The following is a 21,804-nucleotide window of genomic DNA, read 5'->3' as shown; positions in this document are numbered from 1 at the left end:
GAATGGGACAGACTGTGTTGCAATTTCCTGTCCCCTCTGGTTCCCCCACTTGTTATCAGATATTCACTGAGTATTTGCTGTAAGTACTAGGATCTAGTTGGCAAGACCTGGTCCTGTTCTTGAGAACCTTACAATAAGGATGGGAACTGACCAGTTGGCAGATGCTATGCTGTGGACCAAGGGGACCTGAGCTGCTTTCCTGCTGTGCCCGCGCCCCTGGACTCACCTGTCACCGGGGACCCATCGGGGAAGTTCTTGACACAGAGCTGCTCATCCTCCCCTGAGGCACAGTCCTGCTGGCCGTCACACACCTGCTTCCTTGAGATGAAGTGGAGAGGCTGCCCGCACAGGAAGTAGTATTTGTCCAGAATCACCTTGACTGGAAGGCAGGGGCAGGGAGGGGGCTGTGAGGGCTGACAGTCAAGCAGGCAGCCGGCGGGGGGGGGGGGGGGGCGGGAGAGGCTGTGTGTCCCCTAAAAATATGCTGGGCTCTAAGGCAGATGAGGGTTCCAGACCCAGTTATTCCACTTGGTAGTCCGTGTACTTGGTCCTGAGCCTCAGTTTCCTTAGATGTCAAGTAACATCTGTCCTGTACCTGCGAGATGGGTGAGGAGTTCAGCGAGAGGATGTGTGGGAGAAATTTAGAAACAGCCCCCACTGGCCTCCTGCTCTCCGGTGCTGGTAACGAAAAGACAACACTGGGCCTGCCCCCTCCTGTGTGACCTTAGACCCATCAATTCCCCTCCTGGGGCCTCGTAGCCTCATCTGAGCTGAGGTCGTCGACGGCATTTGGCAAGCTGGTGGTTGTGAGTGTCTTGTAACTGTTAAGTGCAGTTCTAGAACTGGGTGTTTTTATCTGGGACTGAAGGACCCAGGAAGAGGCTGGTGTTTTGTTGGGTCTTCTGCCCACTGCTTTCGAATTCGGTGGCTCCTTTGCTGTCTCGGGCTGATGGGAATGAGTCTCGTGTTTGTAACTCTTCAGGGAACAGATACCTCAACACATTTCTAAGGTCTCCTGGTAGGAAGAGAGCCTCTCGCCTAGCCGAACCCTCCCCTGGCCCGAAGCTCCCCCCTGCAGTCCACCATCACTCCTGGCGTGCCCCACAAGTGGCGGTCATCGGTCTGACCATGGCCTTGCTTGTCACTGCTGAGAGCTTTCCCTGCACTGCCTCCTGTAATCCTGACAAGTTCGGAGGCAGGTGCCGTGAGGAACTCACGTTGTAAGGGAAGACACTGATCCATCAGCTGATGAACAGATAAAGAAGATGAGGTTTATATATACAATGGAATACTACTTGGCGATGAGAAAGAATGAAATCCTGCCATTTGCAACCACATGGATGGAACTGGAGGGTATTATGCTAAGTGGAAAGAGTCAGTCAGAGAAAGACAGATATCATATGATTTCACTCATATGTGGAACTTGAGAAACTTAACAGAAGACCATGGGGGAAGGGAAGGGGGAAAAATAGTTGGAGGGAGGCAACCCATAAGAGACTCCTGAATGCAGAGAACAAACTGAGGGCGGAGGGGGGGGTAATGGGTGATGGGCATTGAGGAGGGCACTTGTTGGCATGAGCACTGGGTATTGTATGTAAGCGACGAATCATGGGAATCTACCCCCTTCCCCCCAAACCAAGAGCTCACTGCATACACTATGTTAGCTAACTCGACGATAAACTTAACAAAATAAGTGAGGACGCTGAGGTATGGAGAGTTAGGGTTGATTTCCCAAGGCCACACAGCACTTAGGTGAGAGCCGGGATCCCAGCCAGGGTCTAACTCCAAAGCTCGCTCTCTCTCTGCCTCTCCACACCCTTCCTGAGGGGTTTCGCGATGAGATCCACTGGCCTTGGTGGCTCTGGTGCGAGTGAGCAAGGGAGGAGCAGGCTGAGTATTTCTTAGACCCTCAGACCTTCAGACTTGGGTTCATGGTCCGGAGCCAGGGTAAGGCAGGATCACTCCAGCCTCCTGGGATAAAGCCAGGACACCATGTCGCCCGTCGAGACCCCAGAAACCAAGACGTTGAGGGAGCCTAGCCTGGGACGGAGGCTCAGGTTACCTCCTCTGGTTGCAGAACCTGGGGGCCCAGGGCATGGAAGCCCCACAGGGCCTTGTGGGACGGGGAGACCCCCGTTCTTACTCTGGCACCACTGCCTGCCTGGCGTCCCCTGGAGGAATTTGGTTCCTTTGTCCCTCTCCAGTGTGGCAGGACGTGTGTGCAGAGAAAGCAAGCTTTCCTTCTTACTAGTCTCCATAGAACAGACCTAGGACCACAGCAAGTCTGCTTCTGCTGCTGAAAACCCCTTGCCAAGGCCCCCCGTGCCCTGCTCCCCACCCTGAGTGTGAGTATGGGGAGGTGAAGGCAAAGACAGTCACAGGAGTGGGAGCTGCGAGGAGGGACTGCGGGCATCACAGGTCATTCGGGTCACTCTGTCAGAGTGCCTGGGGGAGATCACACTGGGTCTAGGCACTGGCCGAGAGGAAGACAGCACTAAAGGCAGGGATGGTGTGCTGTCTGCCCCGGGGGCGGGGAGGGGGGGGTGGCTTCCCCAGGGTCTTTTCTCAGTGTCTATCTCACAAGCCAGGGGGCTCTCTGCTGCTCTAGCCAGTAGGGCTGCTCGGGGGTCTGCAGACCGCCCCCTCCCCCGCCGGCCCGGCCAGTGGCCTGCGTGGGTTTGTAACATGTGCTGCTGTGTTTTCCCCGTGGCAGAGATCATCTGGGGGTAGGTGGGGGCTGAGCTCACCTCCCCCTCTCACTCCCTTCAGCGCAGGGGTGGATGCAAAGCACACAAGCTTTATGCAGATCACCTGCCTGTGACTGCTGGCTGGAAGGGTGGAGGGTAGGACTGTGCTCAGAGAGGCGGGTGGGGGCGGCCACTTACTGAGGACAGCCATGATGATGATGGTCGCCAGGCTCAGCAGTGCTGCGATGATGGGGACTCCCACCTTTTTGAAGGTCTCCAGGGGAGTGCGGGGTTTGCGCAGAGGGGTGACATCTGTGAGACGGAAAGAGCCTACAGTCAGCACTTGAAGACTGCCTCTGCCAAGGCCCACAGCCTCCCTGCCCTCTGGCCCTGGTGCTGAGCCACAGGATGCTTTGGGGACGGTTTTGCTTCGCACTGGGGGTTTCTTCCTGCAGACTGGGCTTAGCTTCAGTGGCACAGGGTCACTCCACCTCCTTCACTTACCCAGGCTTAGCCATCTTTCACCTGCGCCCGTCAAATGAGCCTCCAGACCATGATATCCTTCCCTTGTCTTGACTTAGTCTCTTCTGGGGTGTTTCACCCTGTCCCGTCTGCCCCGTGCCTGCCCCAGGAGAGGCAAGTACTCACTTTCCTATCCTTGATCCTCTTTTCTGACTTCTCTTTTGATGAAACTAGAAGCTTGACGAGGGCAGGGACCTGAAGCTCTTCATAAATACTTGTGAATGAATGTGTCCTCGTGGCCTCCATCTCCAACTCAACAAACCAGTGAGTCCCTAGGACGGTCCTTGTCTTTAAGGCGATGGAGGTTTGGGGGAAGAAGCAAACAAGGACGTAGTTGCCGCTAACCCCAGATATCATCAGAGCTCTTAAATGGGTCTCTGTAGGTGGAGATGGGTGGGTGGGGGGCTAGACCAGCTGGGCAAAGGCCCGGGGGTGGGCCTCCGTGAGCTCCCCATGTGCCTGGGACGTGACGGGGGCAAACGCATGTTGTGGAGGCAGGACTGGCCTCGTCACTTTGTAGAGAGTCTTGAATACCACGCCAGGAGTTTGGATTTTATGCTGAAGGCAGTGTGGAGCTAGGGGAAGCTTTTGAGCAGCAGAGAGACACGATCCCATTAACGCTTAGAAAGATGAACAAGAGTTTGGAGTTAGGAGTTACAGGTAGGAGCCTGGAGATGCCTAAAACGGAAGCCATAATGACCGTCCATTTCATATCGTTATCCAAGGAGGTGGTGCGGGGGCAAAGATTTGAAAAAGTTAAATTCTCAGGAAGTTTCCCAGAGCGATTGGTTCTCTGACACCCCCTCATCTTGCAGGCAATAAGCTGGAGGAGGTGCCTCGGGACCTCTCCTCCGGGGCGAGCTAGGGCAGGAAGTGTGGCAACCCTGAGAATCCCTGGAAAACAATAGGTCAGCTCTCTGCCCCTCACCTCCCATGGCTTGTTCTCTCCATCTTCTTCCAGTTATCCTTCAAATGTCACCTTCCACGTGAGACCTTCTTGACCTCCCGTTTTCAAAGGTAATTCTCCAACTGCCTGTCCTCCTCCCCTATTTTTTTTAAACACCCATCAGCTCTAACACACTCTATAACTCTACAACTCTAACACACTCTGAAGTGAAGGCTCCACGAAGAGAGGGGTTTTTGTCTTTTTTGTTCACTGCTGGGTCCCTGGTACCTCAACAGATATTTGCTGAGAGAATACATGAATTGTTCTTGGCTTGATCTTGTAAGTATATCCTTTCCGTCTTTCTTACGGGTCTTGTTTTCTGGCTTGAACGATGGCTGGTTCTACGTCTGTCTTGCTCTCTTTCCTCAGCTTTTCAAAAGCAGAGAATGGCGGCCAGCCAGAGGCTGGGTGCCCCGTAAGTGCTGATATCCTTGAATCTGTTGAAAGGGAAAGCACAGAAAACTTTGTGTTTCCTCCAAAGGGAGAGTTTAAACCTTAGACACAGAGCGCAGGCCCTGGGGGGTGTGGACGGGTATTGCCTGTTATCCCCAGGAGCTGGGGTGAAGGAGGCGATCAATCTTTTTTTTTTTTTTAAATTTTTGTTTACATGAGAGAGACCGATGAGTGGGGAAGGGGCAGAAAGAGAGGGAGACACAGGATCTGAAGCCGGCTCCAGGTTCCGAGCGGTCAGCATAGAGCCCGACGCGGGGCTCGAACTCACTGACTGTGAGATCATGACCTGAGCCGAAGTCAGTTGCTCAACTGACTGAGCCACCCGGGCGCCCCAAGGGGAGGAGGCTATCAATCTTAGCAGATGTTGTTTTAGAGTCCCAGTGGTCAGTGTGCAGAACCGTCCTCTTTCCTGTGGCCGTGGATATGGTGACATTTTGCTCATCCGTTCATGCATGATTTCTTTACTGAGCACCTACCACTGGGGACACGAGGTGGGCTTGTTTTCTCAGAGGTGAATCATCTATGGGGAGCCCTTCGATGAGTTCCCGTGTCCAGGTCCTGCTGTCTCTGCCTCCCTGAGGTTCTCAGGGAGAGCATCACCAGGACGGGTAGAGTTTTCCTGGTTTGCGTTTCATACTTAAGGTTAACAAAGCCACCGTGAGCTATGAAGAGCCTCCCCACCTGCCACTGTTCCTTCCTCCAGCCTGCCCTGCACACTGCTGCCAGATAGAGCCCCCCCCCCCCCAAATATCGTTGCCCTGTCATTTCCCTGCTTGAGAACCCTCCATGGCTTCTGTCTCTAGACCACACTCTTTGCCGGACTTTGAAAGCCAGTGTGATTTGGCCTCCCTCTCTTCATCACGTGGACTCCGCACTGCAGATCCTCGCCAGCCCCCGGCGCCACACAGGCGACTCACGCCCTGGTCATTCTTCCCTCTGAACTTTGGCACCTGTTCTTTCCTCCGCCCCTGAAACCCCCATCATTTCCTTCTGATCCTTTACTCCCGTGGGGACTTTGTCAAAGCTCGCCCGACCCACGACGCTATGGTCTCTGATCACTTGGCACTAATCTCTCGCTCTCGAGCTCCCTTCACACGGACGTTGGTGGCGAATTTAACTTGTTTTCTGGTTTGGCAGTTCTGGGGCTTTCTCAGCTGGCGGAGCGCTTGGATGTCTGGTGTTCTCTGGGGACACTGTGGTCTTTTGCTATATCCAGTTCCAAAGTAGGTACCATCTTACTTGGGGGAGATTGTGTGGTTTCCGATCATTATTAACTTGGGACCCCGAAATTGTTGAAGGAAGTGGGATCGGTTATTTCCTTGTTGATCTGCCGTATTAATTTGTTCTTTGCTCCCTTGTTTCGCTGATACAGCGGGCTATCAGGAGTAGCTGTCAATGGTTTAAGAAAATGGAATGGGAGGGGAAAAAGCCCCCTAAATTTGGGAACACTTCATCTCTTAAGTTATTCAGGCAAACACGATACTTTTCTAGTCTAGCAGAGAAAATAGCTTTGTCCAGCTTGTTCCGTGGCAGCATGGTCAGACTGTGTAAACTTCATGAGGGCAGGGACTTGGCTGTCTTATCTCCTGCTTTAGTCTAGCACCTAGCTCAGAGCCTGGCACATGGCAGGCACCCACAGTGTCGTTGAATGAATAAGAAAAGCAGAAACTGAACGAATGAGTTGGAGAAGAACTGCTTTTGGGGGGTTTAGGTTTGTTGGTCCTATTTCTCCTATTTGCTTCCTACTTCTAGAATTATCCTGGACCTTAGAGTTGCTTCATACTTTTTTGTTGAATGATGAATGGGTGGGTGGGTGGATATCTTCCATGCCATTTAGCTGTTGGTGGTGGCAGTGAGGGCCATGCAAGAGGGGTTTAGTACCTATCTGGTAACTGATTGAAACTTGGAGGCTGAGGTGGTCAAGGGAAAGCCGGACCTGAGCTTACCAAAGCTGTTCAGGGGTTGTTCGCTGCCAGGATCCTGTAATTGAAGGAAAAACAGTCAGTGAGTTGAGTGAGGGAACCTGTCAAGCTGGGGCCAAGAGCCCAGGGGAGGCTCTTGGTTCTTATCTCCATCCCCTTTTTCCTGCTGAATCTAAGTGGGGAGGGCTTTGTGGGCTCTGTGATACCTAATTGGTTCAAAAAATAAAATTCAGTTATGCATCTATATTACCTGGTACAACTCGCTTACTAATTGTAGCAACTAGTCGGCAACTGTAGAAATGACTGGCCGTTGGGCTGTTGTATTGCTGAGTCTCTGAGGACGATTCTCTGCTCTGCTGTTTTGGTCCACCATTTGTCTACTTCAGTCGATGTTGTAGTTCTGTAAACACTTGGACACGTCACAAAAGGGGATACTTCAATGGCCAGTCGGTGCCAAAAGGTGCTCGGTATCCTTACTCGCCCAGGCAAATGCAAATTCACACCGCAATGAGATCGCTCTCCACGGACACCAGAACGGCTAACGTTAAAGAGACTGACAGTGCTAAGTGTTGACGAAGATGTGGAACAGTTGGAGCTCTTACACTTTGTCGTTGGGAGTATCAATTAGCACGGATACTTTGGGAAATGGTTTGGCTGAATCTGCTCACGCTGTTTGACTGTTCTACGGTTCTGTGACCCAGGAATTAGCCAAGAGAAACGAGTGGGTGTGTGTCTAGCAAAATATCTGTATGTGAATGGGTGTAGTGACTGCACTCGTAATGGCTAAAAACTGGCAAAACCCAGCGTCAATCATTGGGGGAATCGATACCTAAATTGTGGTATATTCATATCATGGAATGTGTTTCAAGAATAGACAAGCATAACCTAGTGCTAAGTGTGATGAATCTCATAGACATAATGATGAAGGAAAGAAATGCGACACAAGAGAATATATTCACTAGCTCATATATATGAATTTCACAAGGTAAAGTTAATCTATGGTGATACAAGTCAGAATAGGGATTACCACTGGGGGGTGGGGCAGTTATTGGAAGCAGCACGATGGAACCTTCCGGAATATTAGAAAACACATAGGTCTTGATTGAAGTGTTGGTTACACGGGGGTATATATGTTGAACATCCATGGAGGGGGGATACTTTAGATCTGAGTACTTTACTGAATGCGTGTCACGACATCATGACGTCAGTTATTTACAAACAGACAAAAAGCCACGCGAGAGCACTACGGCATTTCTGCAAGTGTCGCCTTAGGTCACCGTTGACGCACATCCCCAAATACACACAAGCTTCTGTTCTTCCACTTAGACCACTTCACGTGTGCACTCAGCACACACACAGCCACACAGGGTCACACACAGGCGCCGCGCACACAGGGCTCACATACGAAGTCCATACACCCCCTTTCCTGCAAAGCGAAGGTTTAGGGGAAGCAGTGGGTGCGGGGGGACTGCCAAGGCTCATGCCTCACTCTTGTTCCTCCCAGAAATCTCTCCTCTCTGCTCCGTCTCCAGCTGGTACAGGATCTGGAGTCCTTGGGCTGGGGGAGCGGCGGGCCTGCCTGAGGTCTGGGTCTCCATCCTGGGACCGGTCTGCCCATTGTGCTAAGGTCATGACGGTTCCACTGGCCGGTGGAAGAGTTGCAGGACCCCGAACACTTCCGCCTGGGAGTTTTTCTAGTCCCGTTTGGGAGTGACCGGGCTGCTTCTAACCCCTGAGTGGGGGTCCCAGATTAGGTCTGGTGGTGGTGTGTGCGTGTCCCTGGGTGTTTGCCATGGCTGAGCGCGGCAGACATGCTCTTTGGGAGAGGGAGCCCCTTCCTTATCTCCCGGACTCTCTAACCTGCTGGAGGGATGTGCCTGGCTTGGCCCTTCGGTGACGTGGGGCCTCGGGCTGCGGGGGGACGTAGCAGAGACAGCAGGCTGTGGAGTCTGCAGGGGCTGAGTCGGACTATAGGTCCTGCGTCTTATTACGTGTGAGCCTTGGGTGTAAGATGGTTAACCTCTCCGAGCTTCACGTTCACCCTTCTCAAAGTGGGGGAAATGACACCTACTCGGAAATGCTACCGTGAGGCTGAAAGTGAGACGTGGAGCGGAAAGGGGCTGGCTCACGCGTGGGAGCTCCCTTCCCTCCTGGGCCCCCTGGCATTTGCTGCAGCACTTTCCCACTGGCACCCCCTTGTTGCCTTTGTGCCCTCAGAATTTTGCACCGGGCTCATCCCCAGCAAAAGACCGGATCAATGGTTGTTCGAGGGAACTGGACTCTGGGCTCTGTCCTGTGGATGACTCCCAGCCACCTCCCCTCCACCGTCTCCAGGGCCTGGGTGGGGACTATTTCCAGGATACAGATGAGCACAAATCCTGCACCACTGCATTGCTGTGGCTGCAGAGTTGGGTAACAATAACATCAATGGTACTTAATCTACATCTTGGCGTGTAACGCTTCACCAGATTCTTTTGTCTGACTCAGTTCAAGTTCAGGGGTGCAAAGGATACCAGCTGTCTGATAACCAGTATGGGTAGTTAAGTGTTCAATTAAATATTTGACCAGGCCCTGCTCTAGGGGCTGTGGATTCAAAGACAAATAAAGAAGTACAATAGGATGGGAGAGGTGCCCAGACAGGCCCGGCCCTGTAACAAGGGGGGGAAGGTTAGAGGGGTCAAGAACACCCATTTAGTGGCCCTTCCCTGTCCGCTCGTTCTTTTTCACTCAGTCTTCCTGTGCTTACATGCCTGCGTTAGTTGAGGTAGGTAGGGCGAGTCTCTTTTGTTTATTATTAATTCAGCAAATATTGACTGTATGCCTTTGACGGGCCCTGAACTGTGCTGGAGGCCGAGACACAGAGGGAACAAAAGAGGCTTATGGTCTGCGCTCTCTTGGTTCCTCGTCTGTGAGTGGAAGTGACCTCAGTGCCCCTTTAGCTGATACGTGTTCGACTGTGGCCCACGGAACAGTGTGGTTGCACAGAAAACATCCCACACCTTTTTGAAAACAGAAAGTAAACTAAATCAAAACCACAAGCTTGAATTACAGACTGTGACTAATCGGTAATTATGGCATCCCAGGTGTCTCCTACGATGCCCGGCATAGAGTGGGCGTTTAATCAATATTTGCTGAGCGAAAGACTTAAGGAAAGTATCCTGGTTTCAGGGCTCAGTCCCAGGCCAGCCTTGAAGAAGCTAACGGTGGCACGTGCATACAATGGAATATTATACTGCCGTCAAAATGAACCATGGGGCCACAGAATAGCACGGACGGCATTAGTAATTTAATGTCAGAAGAAAAAGCAAATCCCAAAAGATGACACGTAACACAGAATCTTTTTCATAAGGGAGCAAGGAAAGGATCAACATGGGGTTGGGGATGGTGCTTACTTTCAAGGGGGCATCCTGGCCTCACAAAGATGTATAATCAATATTTGCTGAATTATTAAACATCAGACTTGCCCACCCACCTGAGCAGGGGAGGGAATGTGTGTGTTGGGGTGGGGGGGGGGGGGCGCAGGGGAATCTCATGGTTAGATGCAGCTTTCGTCTGGGGAGGTGGATTTATGGAGGCTTACATTGTTAGAGCCATCTAATGAGCTGGAGAGTTACAAGGGGGCCCTGCAGGGACCGACAGTGGAAAAAGAAAATGGCTTGAATCCAGGATTAGGATCTGTCCTGTGGTGTGCACCTGAGGTTCAAAGAGAAAATAAGAAAGCAGTTGCCTGGCTGTGCTGAGGGGTTAAGGAGACAAACTCCTATCTTCCCATCCTCCTGAGCTCTACTCCGACTCTCATGCTGCCCAAGTTCTTCTGTCAAGTGGCCTGCTCTTTGTCTGGCTTTCTGGAAGCCTCTCTGGCACACATCTCAGACACAGTGAGATCAGAGATGCTGGGTTGCTAAACTTCTGGGAAGGGGAGCTGCTGAAGGTCACAAGCATCCGGGGTCATGGGCAGGGAGGTGGGCACACTTAGGTCTAAGAGTGGCAACTGGGGAATGTCCCTGTCAATGACCTTCCCGAGGAGGGTGGAGATGGGAGGGGATGCACGGTAGCTGTGTTGCCTTTCAGTCCAGAATCCATCCCGAGCTGGGGCCGAGAGACGAGGACACCAGGTAAGGTTCAGGAGCCTGGCCATCCCCCATCACTGGGTGAGTCCATGCCGTGATCAGAGGGCACAGAGCCGAAAGGGGTTCTGAGGACCATCCCAGGCAACTCCCTCATTTCCCATAACAGGCCAGATGGGGGAGATGCCTAGCCCTGGAGTTGATAGAGGGAAGGAGATTGAGAGGCCACCCAAGACCAACTGTGCTGCCTTCTGCCTTGTGGGAGGTGTCTCAGTTTATCGCCAACTTGAACTCAGCCTCAGACCACAACTGCCACAGTCCAAGCCCAGCCCAACCCTAGGAAAGGCACCGGCCTTTCCCGTGTTGTTAGGGCTGCTGGCGGGGCAGGCCTGTCTGCTGTGTTGATTCAGTCTGCTACAGAGCCCTGACTCATGGGTCCAGCCCAACCGGTGTCCTACTGAGAGGTTCATCTGGGAAGGAAGCTCCTGCTGTCTGGATTACAATGGAAGGGCAGGAATGCCTGGGCCCCCAGAGCCCAGGAGTGCTGGACTGGACAGGGTGGGGGTGGGGAGTGGGGAAGGAGAAGTTAGCAGGTGGGTGTTAGAAGGCAGAAAAATCACCTATTGATTGCCTCATTGCTCAGAGAATTACCTTTCCCTGTTTTTCAGTTGGTCACTGGTCACAGAAAGACGTTAATCCAAAACCCAAAGGTTGAGGCAGAACAATTAACTACTGCATTTGGGGATTATTACAGAGCTTATGGTATCTTTCGTAAATGCTGTCCCTTTTTTAAAAAATATTAAAAAAATTTTTTTAAAGTTTATTTACTCTTGAGAGAGAGAGAGCGAGAGAGAGAGAGAGAGAGAGAGAGAGAGAGAGAGAGCGAGAGAGCATGAGCAGGGGAGGGGCAGAGAGAGAGGAGGAGACACAGAATCTGAAGCAGGGTCCAGGCTCTGAGCTGTCAGCACAGAGCCCGACGCGGGGCTCGAAGTCACAAACCGCGAGATCATGACATGAGCCGAAGCCGGAGGCTTAACTGACTGAGCCACCCAGGCGCCCCTAAAAAATACTTATTTTGAGAGAGAGCACCCCCAGCAGGCTCTGTGCTGTCAGTGCAGAGCCCAACGCAGGGCTCAGTCCCACATACCGGGAGATCGTGACCTGAGCTGAAATCAAAAGTCGGATACGTAACCAACTGAGTCACCCAGGTACCCCAGTGCTGTCCCTTTTAATCTTCAAAACAACTCTGAGAAACTGTCCCCATTTTCCAGAAGAGAAAACCAAGCCCTATGTAGATTAAGTGGCTGCTATAGCCTCAGAGCAAGTAACCGATCCAGCTCTTGGGGCCAGGGTTTTGGACTCGGTGGACTATTGTTTTCACCCCCACCTCCCCTATCCAGTTGCAGAAACCTATTTCGGGAAGTGATATTAGCTGGCACTGGGTCCTTTCGGTTCTCTACTCCCTGGCACGAAGTCTGGTTGCATATAGTTAGCGTGCAGTTGCCGTGCAGAGGTCACCCCGGCATCTCTTCCGCCCTTCATCGGTTTGAAGGCAAACCCCTGTCTGCTTGGTTCCTGGCTCTGCCGAGTCTTCCAAGAACGAGGGTCAGAAGTCCCCTTATCTGGGGAAGGCGCTGCCTTGCTTGGTGCCGATAGCAGGGACTTCACTGTTCTCAGCGTCCCTTCCTCCCTCTCTTCCGTCAGGTTTGCACGTTTCTCCGCTCCTCCTCCTCCCCTCGCTTCCCCTCAGCCCCTGGTGTTGCAGATCTTGGAGAATCCTGATGGGGTTTAGCTCGGCTTTAACCTTCCAGCTCAGAGGTGATGAACCCGGACACCAGGCAGCTCTTGTTTTTAAGTGTGCTGCAGAGGCGACCCAGAAGACTGGCCCGGGGAGTAGAAGTTCTCTTACTGCCTTGTCTTGTGACTCCCTGTGTGGCCTTGGGAACACCCCTCAACCTCTCTGGACCTCAGGGTGATTGGAAACTCTCTTTGAGGGATGGTAAAGCGGGTAAGAGGGTTAATAACCACACGCCGACACAGGCAGGCGCTCCACCAGCCTAATAATGAGGGGAAGCGGAGGGGACCGCTCGTAGAGGCCGAGGGAACAGAAAGCCTGGCCAGCTCTTTTGTCTGGTCTCCTTGCCAGGCGGCCTGCCCCTGGGCCTTATTTCTCTGTTCCTCTCTGCAGCGCTGACTCTGAGCTTCTTTGTTCTGGAAAGAAGTCCACAGGGGCAGAGCTCGGATGACCGCAGGTGTAGAGGAAGGGAGAGAAGCAGAGGCCCGCGGTGAGGGGCTTTCTGGCCCTGCTCTGGTGTGTGACAATCTCAGGCTCCCTTGGGGACTCCAGCCCCGGCTTCCCACGGTCTCCCGGGGAACACCTAGAGGCTAGAGGCAGGGATGCTGCTGTTGCTAGGTGATGAGATAAACAGGCCTTCCGTGGTTCTAGCAGGTGGCAGCTGTGTTGCTGAGGTCAGGGACACGGCAGCAGGGGCGACCCAGGGGACCAGGTGGGGAGAGTTCTCGGGTGTGCCAGGAGACCCAGAGGTTGCTCTTTGCTCGCAGAGAAGGGCTCGGGCACTGGCTGGCTCAGGGGCTGCTCCGAGGGTGCCTTGCACGGTTCCCTGACCCCGAAAACACATCCCGCTCCCGACCTGGCAGCAGGTGGCTGTGAGCTCTCCACCTACAGCAGAGATAGGGCTGTTTGATGCCTTGACCGGGGCTGAGCAAGTACCCTCTGTCTTGGGTGCTTCAGCCATGACGGGTAAGGCGAGGAGTGGGGCCATGAGGGCTGGGCGGTTGTGAGTCACAAGAGGGGGTATGAGTTTCTGGGGATGGGCCTGGCTGTGACACGGCAGCCCTGAGTGTACGGAAAGTTCTCAGAGATGGAAAATCAGGCCGGCTCTCCAGGACCTTCGGAACTATCCAGACAGGTCCCCCCCGCCCCCACCCATCCGGGGCCACACACAGGTGGGTAACCAAGCTCTCCCTTGCAGGGGTCTCTGCGAACGTTCTCACTCGCTCTGCCTCGTGCCAGGTGCCCACGGCGGCGCGTTTTCCTTCAGGGCTAACCTCCGCCTCGGCTGCTACATGAGAAACCGCTGGGCCTTGTTCTAAGCCACATAGGTGCTGACCTGTTGGCAATCGGAGCTGAGCGCCTCGACCCCCACGGCGGCACACAATGGCTCCAGGGCGGGGCCTGGGGCAGCTGGGAGGTGTCGGGTGACCTGCCATTATTCCGCTGCCAGCCTGCTGCTCAGCTGCCCTCCTCTGCGGATCAGACCTTGTGTTTAGGCGTAGGTCTTGATTCCAGCTGGGGTTACGGGGCGAGGTCGGAGGTATAGCACCTCTTCTTGTTTCACAAATGGGGAAACCGAGGCACGGACTCGTCCTGTTGTCTCTCCCCGGGTCACGTGGCAAGACAACGTGCTGTGCCAGAGTGAGGTCTTAGCACATGCCTGTTGGGTTGAGTTGACCTTGCCTCCAGGTGATGCTGTTGTTAACTCTAACGGGTACCAATCCCTCCAAGGTCCTTCTCGTGGTGCAGGGGTGGGGAAGTAGCCCCGTTCTCTGCAGCCTGAGTTCTCCACCATTCTATTTCATTCTACTTACTTTCTGCCCTAGGGTGGCAGGCCAATCCAGCCCCGCCTTCCCTCCCAGGAAGGTCTCTTGGAAAGGAGGACCTTTGCACACCCGAGGGCACTGCGTGGGCAGTGGCTGAAGGGGCCATGAGAGAGCCATCAGGAGTCAGGCTGCTCAGATCGAAGACGGCCCCAGGGGTTAGCCTGATGGGGACTCTTGGCGGTTTGCCTTTAGGTGGTGCTGATGGAGCCTAAAGCTTGGGGGAGGGTTGTTTCCAAACACTGCAATTTACCTGAACTAAAGAGCTGCCACCCCAGGTAGAGTCTGGCGTTTATAAAAGAATCCCGTGAATTTTATGCTGCATTTGAAAAATCATGCTCTCTTCTGCTTATTCCAAATTGCCCTTTAAGTAGTGGGGTGAGAAGAGGGGCTCTGGGGTCATCAAGTCGAACTCTACAATTTACCTGCTCAGCAACCTCGGGCAAATCACTTAACATCTCCCGGACCCCGTTTCTGCCTTTGGAAGTGGGTGTGATAAACCTGTGATGATAAGACCAGAGAGAGAGAGAGAGAGAGAGAGAGAGAGAGAGGTTGTGGGAGGGGTTCTACTTGCCAGTGATGACACGCGTTTTCAAGGTCACAGGAACCCTGTCTGGTCCTCTCGTGATTTCACAGACTTCCTCACGGTCGCCCTCGGTTGGTCTTTGCGGTTCGAGGGGTCCCAGCTGCTCTGGGCAGATGGAGGGTTGACCCTGTGTCTGCTCTTCCGAGCTCTGTGTCGGGGGCTCTGGCCTGAGTCCAGCTCTGGCCCTGACCACTCATGTGCTTCTGACAAGTTAGTTTCCTCATCTGTAAAGTGGGTAGGGTGTGATCTGCCTCCTGATGTTGTGGGTGATGGACGAACAAGGTAGTGACCCTGGTGAGATGCTCAGCATAGAGACAAATTTAAATTTAGTGCTTGGGCATTGCCCTCAGCTCCAGTCACCTTGGAGGCTTGGGGAGCAGACCTCCACATGGCGTTCAAGGAGGGTGTGCATGGCGGTGCTGTTCAAGGGCGGGACGGAGTGTTCTGGATGCTCCCGGGGAAGCGGCCCCAGGGGGCTGGCTTGGCTGCTGCAGCAGCAAAGAGCCGCCGCAGTCTCCTGGCCAACGTCTGCAGTGACTCCTGGGTCTCTCCCGTGAACTCCGAACTCGTGATCCCATAAAGAGTGCTGCCGTGGTGTTCCAGTGACTTCTCTGCAGCTAGTGCTTGGGGATTACATAACCGAAGCTCCCTTTTACCACCTTTCCTGCCCACTCAGTAACTCAGTGAGGCTTCCTAAGATTTTCCTCTCCCGTCTGCCGTTGGCTACGCAAGTTATTTAGGCACTGGAAGCCACATGTGTGCGTGCGTGCGACAGAGAGATTGATTCTAAGTCGTCTTAATGACACCCAAATATGTGTAGCCTATAGCGCATTGCCTGGTATACAGTAAGAATGCGATAAATGTCAGTAACAATAAAAATAACCACAATAAGACTATTTTATCCATCCAGTGAAGCCCTGTTCTGGGGGCTGGTTATACAGCAGTGAATAAAAAAGGCAAAGTCCTTGTGCCCATGAAGCATATGTTCCGTTACTTCTTATAAGTAATTATAAACTATCACCATAGAACTATTACTATAGAAGCTAGTAAGGGCTTGGCATAGCCCATGCTAAAAAATCATTAGTTATTAGTGGGAAGAGCCTGGCAGGGGGCCTCACACGTAACGGGTGCTGGGCAGATGGTGGCCATTTCTGTGATTTCCCTGGGCCCAGAGGCCTGCCTTCAGGAGGGAATCAATGAATGCAGTGGAGCGCACTGGGTGGAGAGGCGCCAGGGCAGTTAGGTGTCCTGAGATGTCACCTGACCTCTCTATGAACAAAGGGAGGAGGCTTCAGGCCAGAGAAGCAAAGACCTTTGGTAGCACAAACGTGGTCCTTGACCATGTGGAGGGCTGTGTCAAGGAAGTGGCCAAAGGGATGCCCAGGATGAATGAGGGACATTACAGAAAGGAAAGATCTCTCTCTCTCTCTCTCTCTCTCTCTCTCTCCCCCCCCCGTCTCCCCCCTCCCTCCCTCTCTCCCCCTCCTCACTCTCTCTCCCTCTCATCCCTCTCTCCCTCTCTCCCTCTCCTCCCTCTCCTCCCTCTCTCTCTCTCTCCCTCTCCTCTCACTCTCTCTCTCTCCCTCTCCCCCCCATCTCCCCCTTCCCTCCCTCTCTCCCCCTCCTCCCTCTCTCCCCCTCCTCCCTCTCTCCCCCTCCTCCCTCTCTCCCCCTCCTCCCTCTCTCCCCCTCCTCCCTCTCTCCCCCTCCTCCCTCTCTCCCCCTCCTCCCTCTCTCTCTCTCCCCCTCCTCACTCTCTCTCTCTCCCTCTCCTCCCTCTCTCCCTCTCCTCCCTCTCTCCCTCTCCTCCCTCTCCTCCCTCTCCTCCCTCTCCTCCCTCTCCTCCCTCTCCTCCCTCTCCTCCCTCTCCTCCCTCTCCTCCCTCTCCTCCCTCTCCTCCCTCTCCTCCCTCTCCCTCTCTCTCTCTCTCTCTCTCTCTCTCTCTCAGTGAAGGGCAGATCATCTAAGCAACAGAAGGTGTGTGAGTAGAAGCTCATGTAGATGTCCACAGTAGATAGGACAAGGCCAGATGAGAGCTCTGTGGCACCCCTGGGGACTTGATGGAGACCCGTGAGGTTGTTGCAAGAGGAGGGAGGCAGGGCAGGAGTGGGTGGGGGTCTGTTTTCCATGTGGGGGTTCTAGGTTAGATTTTGCTGGGCAACAGGCTCTGAGGCTGAAACAAATTTGGGGAAAACGTTGACCAAGAAGACCTCTAAGGTCCTTTCCTGAGGGCCTGTGACTCCGAAGAGCTCGCTTGATGTTAGCCTGCAGCTTCTGTTGCCCCCTCCCACAGAGAAGACTAGTTCAAAGCCTGATTTACTTATAATTTCCTCTCTCTCACTTAGTTTTCTATCCTCAGTGATCTCATGGTAACTTGCGTGTTTTTTTCCCAAGCGGCTTTGGGTATGAAGCTTTTTCCTGGTATTCTTGAAAGTCTAAGTTAATTCTGTACGTTGGTTTCCTTTGCCGTGTGTCCTTTTCCTCCTAGTGACCTTTGGCAGGGTAGTGAGGGATGAAGGTCTCTGGACAGAAAGGACATTGTCTTTCCTCCACTTGGTCACGCCAGCTGATACAGTCTTCACTCAGTGCACACTTTATACTACAAAGTTGATCAGCTTCTAGGTAGGGAGATACGGGGCTCCCTGGCTCTGCAGTTTCCACTGCAAGTTCAAGTTCAAGGTCTAGTCTCAAGTTCAGGTCTATGGGTTCACATCTGGGAGGAGAAGGAGGGCATTATGAAAAAATCTGAGCACTTGATATTGAAGTCCCAGAACTTAGAGATCTTGGCCGAGTGACCCTTTCAAGTCATGAGCCTCTTGAGTCTTGGCATTTCTCATCTCTAGAACGAGGGTCATGATGTCTTGGCTGGTGTAAGACGCGGGGAGATTCGGGAGGTGAATGTGCTCCTCAGGCTGCACTTGCTGCGTTCAGGTAGGGGTGACACATTCAGCGAGTCCTACTCACCGGGAGAGGTGCTCCCGATGGCCTGGCGGGGTACCCTCCTCCTTGGGGATCAGAGACGTGATCATGAGTGAAGGCCCCGGTGTCAGGGTGAGAGTAGGCAGGGGTGGGGTGACCTCAGCTGCATCATCCTCTTTGTGTTGAGGTCTGTGGGTGAATAAGTGGCCTGTTCTGCCTGGGGTGGGGTCAGCACTCGGCTCTGCCTCTGTTCCATCTGTACGGAACCGAGGGCTTCGCTTGGGTGTGTTCTTCTCTGAACCTTCCGGAGTCTTGCTAGTGCCTGGCACGCAGTTGATGCTTGAGGAACACACGACGACCGAACGAGTGAATGCGTATTGTAAAGGAGAAATTGAGATCCCAGGAAGTGCCTAACCCTGTGGCGAGCTCAGCCACACCAGCGGGCGGAGGCCAGCCTGACCGATGTGTGAGACATGGCACAACGGGAGACCGCTGCTGCCCTGGACAGGTGCCGTCTCAGTGTCTCGCCCCCCTCCCTCAAGCGTTCCATTCATCCGCTACCCTGTGCGCGTCCCCGCTTGTGCATGGATTATGCCGGGAGCTGGAAGCTGCTTTGGGAAGGAGTGGTAGGGGAGGGGTGTTGCGGTTTTGAGGCTTGTTTACAGATTTCTCTGCTGTAATCAAGACAGAGCCGCAGGCTGTGAGGTGGAGTCGAGCACGTCGCAGAGGGATTGCCACATTGGTTCTGCTCAGACTCTCTTTCCAGTCCCTGGGGTTTCCAGACAGGCTTGGGCTTGTCTCTCTCCACTTCCGCACCCCCTGCCCCCCACGACTCCCACCCCCCGCCCTGGTTGGGATGAAAGCACTTTGGTGACACCCCTGGTAGATTCTGGCATCTTTTCCAGTCGGACTTGACTGACTTTGTTATCAGTGTCAGATACATCAGCAGGTTCTGGGAATTCAGTCTTTTGTCACTTACTTGTTTTTCACTCGCAAGCATTCATCACATGGCTACTGTGTGTCCGGCCCTGTGCCAGGTTTGGGGCTAAAAGTGGGAAAAACCCCGTCCTCAAGAAGCTCCCAGTCTGGCGGCCACACGTTTACATGAAAACGTGGCAGCGGAATGCATTTTAGGTTGTGAGGAATTCGCCGTCTTGGGGATGGTTGCTTGGGCATTTGAGGGGTGTTACTGGGTAGATGTTTTTATGTGAGCAAGAAGGAAGCCCCGGGGGGGAGCTGCTGGGAAATGTGAAACGCAGATTCTCAGGCCTGAGAGCCTCTGTCTCTTGCCATCCAGGGTTGGCTCTGGGGCTTTGGAAAGTTTGTCCAGAGTTCCTGAGACCTGTTTTCATGTCTTCCCCCCACCCCTCCCAATTTTCCCCCTTACTCTCCCCCGCCCGCCGCTTCCCACCCTATCTGCCTGGAGAGAGCCTGTTCATCCTTCAAGTTCCAGTGCAAACACTGTTTCTTCTGGGACAACTTCACAACCACCCTGGAGAGGATTCACTGCCTTCTCTGCTCTAGGGGTCCCTTGTCATCACCTCTGGTATTGGACTTGCCACAGTCTCTTCGGATCCTTGGCTTAAGGAGCTCTCCTTCCTCTGGATTTGGGCAAGCTCCAGGGCAGAACTGAGGCATTGTACCCTTGTGCCCCCCTTGCTGCCTTCTGGAGGCTGGCCAGTTGTAGGGACTGATTAAATGGCTACGTGGAGGGAGCTACTTCGGGGGTCACAGCAGCAGCAAGCCCCCCACCCAGGTAGGGAGGGCACTGGGGGAGCAGGCAGGGGCCTTAGCCCTTCTTTGCCGAGCTTGCCCTCTAGGGTCTTTCCGGAGCCCAGGATGGCATCGCCAGGGCTGAGTGGTGGGCCTGCCCATGCTCCTAGACCCCCCATTGCCGCAGGCTGGCCCACTGACCTGGCACATTCCTGAGTCCTGGCCAAGCCTAGCAAACTCCTTGGTCTGAACCAGCTGGAAAAGGGGAGAGGGAAGGAAGAACCTGCTTCCTCTAGAGCAGCCAGAGGGCTGGGACTGACCTCGGGTGTTTAACACTCTACTCTGGTGGCTCATGGTCTGTCTGGGGCCTCGTGGGCAGTAAGGAGTCAAGACCAGGATGGCCAGTCCCAGGGTCCCAGGCTTCCCTCCAGGCCTCAGCCGCAGCTGAAATATCAAGGGAAACATTCCCCTCGGGGACAGAGATGGGGCTCAGACCTCTGCCCACTGCTATGAGGTAGTAACTGTGCAGGACTTGTCTGTCCAGGGCGGGGCTGGCAGGGGTGAGAAGAGGCGGGGAGGGGGAAGGAAGGGCTGGGCCCGAGCAAGAATTTGTTTCATCTTTCCCCAGGGCTGGGCGCTATGGCCCTCCCAGCCTCATTAGAGGGAAATGACTGGGTTATTAGGCACAGGTGGTTTCACGGCTGGCTCAGGGGCCAGAAGCTCTCTGGTCCTACCCGGGACCCCGGCAATGCCACTGCCAGCAACGCCCAGCTCCTTGCCTGGCTGGTGAAGTTCAGTGGGGCCATGCCGCCCACCTGTCACTTCCTGGAGGGGATTCCTCTTTGGCCCCACACCCTTACGCTTACTAGCCCAATCGTTCCACTAGTCGTCGGCATGCATAGGCGTGGCATGGATAAGATTCCCATTTTACAGAGGAAGAAAATGAGTCTCAGGAAGAGCAAAGTCTCAAGAATAATATGCTAAGAAGGGAGCTGGCTGTTTGACCTTTTGATTCTACAGTTTGTGCTCTGGTTAAGTGCCTCAGAAACTGCCCCCTCCCACGTCACTCCCTCGAGAGGCACTCAGACCGCGTCGGTGTCACCAACAAGCAGCTCACAGCCACGCAGGCAGGCAGTGCCTCCTTTCTCTCCTGAGAGCCCAGCAGGATGCAGCTTCTAGGCACACAGGCTCGGCTTCTAGGTGCTTCCTTGGATGGGGCTGTGGGAAGCTGGTGCTTCCATCCTGGCTGGATCGCAGAGGAAAGCAGGCCAGCCCTTCCCCTCTCTGATCCTCAGCTACCCCAGCCCTGGGTCTAGAGTTTTGCCAGGAGAATGCCACTTGGGGGGCCCCAGCAGGTCACCTCTGTTCCCCTTGGACGGAAAGCTTCCCCTTCCCTCCCCTTTCATTTTCGTGTTGGTTTTTGGGCAACTGCAGCATCTTTGCCAAGAATTAGAGATGGAAAGATTCCCTGAGTTCCACCTCAGACTCGGATATGATCTCTTCCCCTCCCTGTCCTCAGATGTCCTTGAGAGATGGGATTGATTCTCTTTGTCCCAAGACAGTGCAGGTGCTCTGGGCGTTCGGAGGAGGAGGAGGAGGAGGAGGAGGAGGAGAGAGGGCAGGGTCTAAAAAGAGGCCAAGTGGATCTCCACAAACACCTTAGATTGTTTTGAGGCAACTGTTCCTTGTTTTCTGTAGGAAGAAAGGGAGTCCATTTCCCCACAGAGGCGGCAGAGGGCCATCAAAACAGCCCCTTGCCCTTGGAAAAACAGTGCCAACCTCCAGCCAACAGACCAAGAGACCTTGGACAAAAGAGCACAAAGGATTTAGGAGGAGGATCAGGGAGGGGAAGCCTGGCCTCTGTGTCCCGGCATCCTCGGTGCTGGTGCAGGGGCTGCTGGCAGGGAAGGGAGAGGAGGGCAGACGGGCACGGAGACTTGCAAGGGCTGGCATGTGGGGGTGATTCACTGTCCCCTCTTTTTTTTTTTTTAACTGGGAAGGTGTTACAAAACTCTCAGGCTGCTTGAAGGGCCCTTTCTGGGGAGACCTGCCCTCCCGCAGGACTCGGAACAGGGGACCCCCACACTCACCATGCCGGTTCTGCGATCTTCCATATTTCTCTACAGGCCAGAGCTGAGGTCGGGAGGAGGACCTCCTTGGATCGGGCCCTGGCTGGTCCGCGGGTCAGAGACACCCTGGGCAGCACTGGCCGGAAGAGGCCTAAGTGCAGGGCAGGCGTTGGTCCCGCGTGTCAGGCATCCCTCTCCCCTCAGCACCCCGCTGTCTCCACCGCTGCATTCCAGGAGTGATTTGGGGACTGCTGGCCAGTTGATTAAAACAACCCTACAGGTGAAGTTGCCAAACTGGAATG

The 21,804-nt window shown here is 54.1% G+C and overlaps 1 protein-coding gene across 4 annotated transcripts in view; it reads right to left on the bottom strand.

Moving 5' to 3' along the window:
- TMPRSS4 (transmembrane serine protease 4) overlaps positions 1–21,804 on the bottom strand; it is a 33,247-nt gene extending 11,443 nt beyond the window's left edge. Inside the window, exons 1-6 of one of the 4 annotated variants that reach the window (XM_058686881.1) lie at positions 21,524–21,567; positions 6,781–6,939; positions 6,555–6,588; positions 2,886–2,999; positions 1,218–1,361; positions 227–379 (exon numbers count right to left, since the gene is read on the bottom strand). In XM_058686881.1, the coding sequence (XP_058542864.1) occupies positions 227–379; positions 1,218–1,242 (178 nt within the window). In that variant the 5' untranslated portion in view covers positions 1,243–1,361; positions 2,886–2,999; positions 6,555–6,588; positions 6,781–6,939; positions 21,524–21,567. Of the gene's footprint in view, positions 1–226; positions 380–1,217; positions 1,362–2,885; positions 3,000–6,554; positions 6,589–6,780; positions 6,940–21,523 lie in introns of all 4 variants that reach the window. The other 3 variants (XM_058686882.1, XM_058686880.1, XM_058686879.1) reach the window with 3 other exon arrangements.

This window comes from Neofelis nebulosa, chromosome 10, assembly GCF_028018385.1.
Source record: "Neofelis nebulosa isolate mNeoNeb1 chromosome 10, mNeoNeb1.pri, whole genome shotgun sequence".
NCBI lineage: Eukaryota > Metazoa > Chordata > Mammalia > Carnivora > Felidae > Neofelis > Neofelis nebulosa.
Note: the sequence above shows the minus strand (reverse complement) of the source record. Positions and strands in the feature narration are given on the sequence as shown.